The sequence below is a fragment of the Etheostoma spectabile genome, unplaced genomic scaffold, assembly GCF_008692095.1.
Source record: "Etheostoma spectabile isolate EspeVRDwgs_2016 unplaced genomic scaffold, UIUC_Espe_1.0 scaffold333, whole genome shotgun sequence".
Lineage (NCBI taxonomy): Eukaryota > Metazoa > Chordata > Actinopteri > Perciformes > Percidae > Etheostoma > Etheostoma spectabile.
The window spans coordinates 132,812-133,328 of NW_022605586.1; the positions used below are offsets into that span (position 1 = coordinate 132,812).

A 517-nucleotide genomic window follows, 5' to 3' on the forward strand; every position below is an offset into this window, starting at 1 on the left:
AAAATATTGGCCCCCCCAAATCTCACTCCAAGGTTTTTGGAAAAGTTGGCAGCCCTGTATGGGGCATGAAAAAAAGGTGAAATTGTGCAGTTAATGGTGACGCAACGAAACATTTTGGGGCACCTAAATAAAATAAATTAGGCCCACCAGTGCAACCAAGGAACAAAGTTAGAGCCCTTGTCTACACCAGCGTGGATGGAGAAAGAAACAAAGCAGCACCCACCAGGATGTGTTCGGCCTCCTTGAGCTGTTTCTGCAGCTGCTGGATGTCGCTGTCTCTCTTCTCCACCTCCTTCTCCAGCAGCTGCATCTCCTGGTGCACCTCCCCCTGCTGCTGAGCCGTCTCCATCAGCTCCTGGAACTCCCTGTCCCTCTGCACCAGCAGCTCCAGGATCTGTATTTATAGTTAATTTCATATTAATAAACACCATATTTTCCACTTTTTTTTCATAGTTTGGCTGGTCCAGCAACTTATAGTCAGGTGCTATACTAGGGCTGCACAATTAATCGAATTTTA

General features: G+C 46.6%; 1 protein-coding gene across 1 annotated transcript in view; it reads right to left on the bottom strand.

Moving 5' to 3' along the window:
- Window positions 1–517, bottom strand: part of med4 (mediator complex subunit 4) — a 27,558-nt gene that overhangs the window by 9,679 nt on the left and 17,362 nt on the right. The window contains exon 3 of the mRNA XM_032511201.1: window positions 224–394. Within this exon, the coding sequence (XP_032367092.1) occupies window positions 224–394 (171 nt within the window). The remainder of the gene's footprint in view (window positions 1–223; window positions 395–517) is intronic.